The 1,787-nt window shown below is 59.4% G+C and overlaps 1 protein-coding gene across 1 annotated transcript; it reads left to right on the forward strand.

Moving 5' to 3' along the window:
- Positions 1-111: 111 nt before the first annotated feature.
- On the forward strand, positions 112-1,157 carry ETH_00032440 (zinc finger (CCCH type) protein, putative; the record flags this gene model as incomplete). Its single annotated transcript, XM_013379584.1, has 3 exons — positions 112-117; positions 438-506; positions 744-1,157. The coding sequence occupies 3 exons, from the start codon at positions 112-114 to the stop codon at positions 1,155-1,157; spliced, it is 489 nt and encodes a 162-aa protein (XP_013235038.1).
- Between the last annotated feature and the right edge of the window lie 630 nt (positions 1,158-1,787).

The raw sequence follows: 1,787 nt of genomic DNA on the forward strand, positions 1-1,787 counted from the left end.
CCCCTCAAGAGGAGCCCCTAGGGGGCCCCGCGGGGGGCCCCCCCGGGGGGCCCCCAGGGGGGCCCCCCGGGGGGCCCCCCGAGGGGCCCCCCCAGGGTACTTGTGGGTCTGATGGAAGTGATGAAGAACATGCAAAGATAGTTAAGCCTCGAAACCCTCGGAAGCTGCTTTGCAAGCATTTCTTAGTTGGGAAGGTGATCTAAACCCTAAACCCTAAACCCTAGTTTAAGCCCTAAACCGCGGTTTAGATGGTGAGCCGCGAGACCGGCACTAAACCCTAATCTGAAGGGTGTTTTTGGTTTGGACGAAACCCCAAACCCTAGGCTTGAGTGGCGCTGAGTGCAAACCCTAAACCCTCGGCAGCGCTCCGGACGGCCTGGCGTACGCGCTGGCCCGTAAACCCTTTTTTAGGGTTTGCGGAATTGTGCTGCGTCCAGACGAAGGGAGAAAAGGGCGAGCAGCAAAAGGCGACGGACGCTCTCGCGCAGCAAAGCAACCCCGACTTGGTACGGCCAGGGGCTTAGAAGGGTTTAGGGTTTAGGGTTTGGAAGGGTTTAGGGTTTGGAAGGGTTTAGGGTTTGGAAGGGTTGAGGGTGAAATTCTCGAGTCGCGTGTTGGGGGTTTGGGGTTAGCGCGTGGGCGGGCGAGGCGCAGCGCGGGGCCCGGGGGGGCTGCGGCGGCGGCGCGAGGGTTTAGGGTTTAGGGTTTAGGGTTTAGGGTTTAGGGTTTAGGGTTTGCGCCAGGGTTTGGACGACGACAACCGGGCGACGGCGACGCTGGAGGTGGACGCGGGGCGGGGGGAAGACAAGCGGGCGCTGTGGGAGCGGCGGCTGGCGATAAGCGAAACCCTAAAAAAGGGTTTGCTGGAGCCGGGGGTTTACCGCGGGCAGGGCGCCCACCGGCTCTACGCCAAACCCTCGCGGGGGGCCCTCCTGGGGGCCCCCCGGGGGGCCCCCCATGTCCGCTTGACCCTCTTTGTGGACTATAAACCCGAACTTTGCAAAGACTTTAAAGAAACAGGGTTTTGTGGTTTTGGAGATTGTTGCAAGTTTCTGCACGACCGGACGGACTACAAGGAGGGCTGGCAGGTCGAGCGCGAGTGGCAGCAGCAGCAGCAGAAAACCCTCGTCCGCCAAACCCTAAACCCTAAACCCTAGGCCCTAAACCCTAAACCCTAAGCCCTAAACCCTGGGCCGCGCCCGCGCGCCCCGAAGCCCCAGCGTTTCCCCGCGGCTTTCGCCGCGGGCCAGTTTTCACGCGCTAAACCCTCAACCCACGACCCGCTAAACCCTAAACCCTCGAACACGCGATCCGCTAAACCCTAAACCCTCGAACGCGCGATCCGCTAAACCCTAAACCCTCGAGTGCCCGGTGCGCTAGGCCCTAAACCCTCGAACGCCCGATGCGCTAAACCCTGATTTCGCGAAGTCCCGATTTTCTAAACCCTTAGCCCTCCAAAGCCCTAAACCCTAAACCCTCGAAATCCCTAAACCCTAAACCCTCGAAGCCTCTAAACGCTCAATTCTTCGAGGGCTTTTTCTGAAGCTTTTGCTAAGGCCAAAGCAGAGAGCCATAAACCCCGATAAACACTTCGCCGTAAACCCTTCTAAAACCTAAACCCTTTTCCAAACCCTTTTTAAGTCCTTCTAAACCCTTCTAAACCCTAAACCCTAAAAAGCGGTCCCGTTGCCTCCTACTTAGCGCGCAAGCCCCTGAGTCCACCTCCGGGGACTTCCCTGCTGCCGCCGCTGCTGCTGCTGCTGCTGCAAATCTGGGGACTTCGCTGC

This window comes from Eimeria tenella, genomic scaffold (genome assembly GCF_000499545.2).
Source record: "Eimeria tenella Houghton genomic scaffold, Eth_scaff3594, whole genome shotgun sequence".
In the NCBI taxonomy this organism is placed as follows: Eukaryota; Apicomplexa; class Conoidasida; order Eucoccidiorida; family Eimeriidae; genus Eimeria; species Eimeria tenella.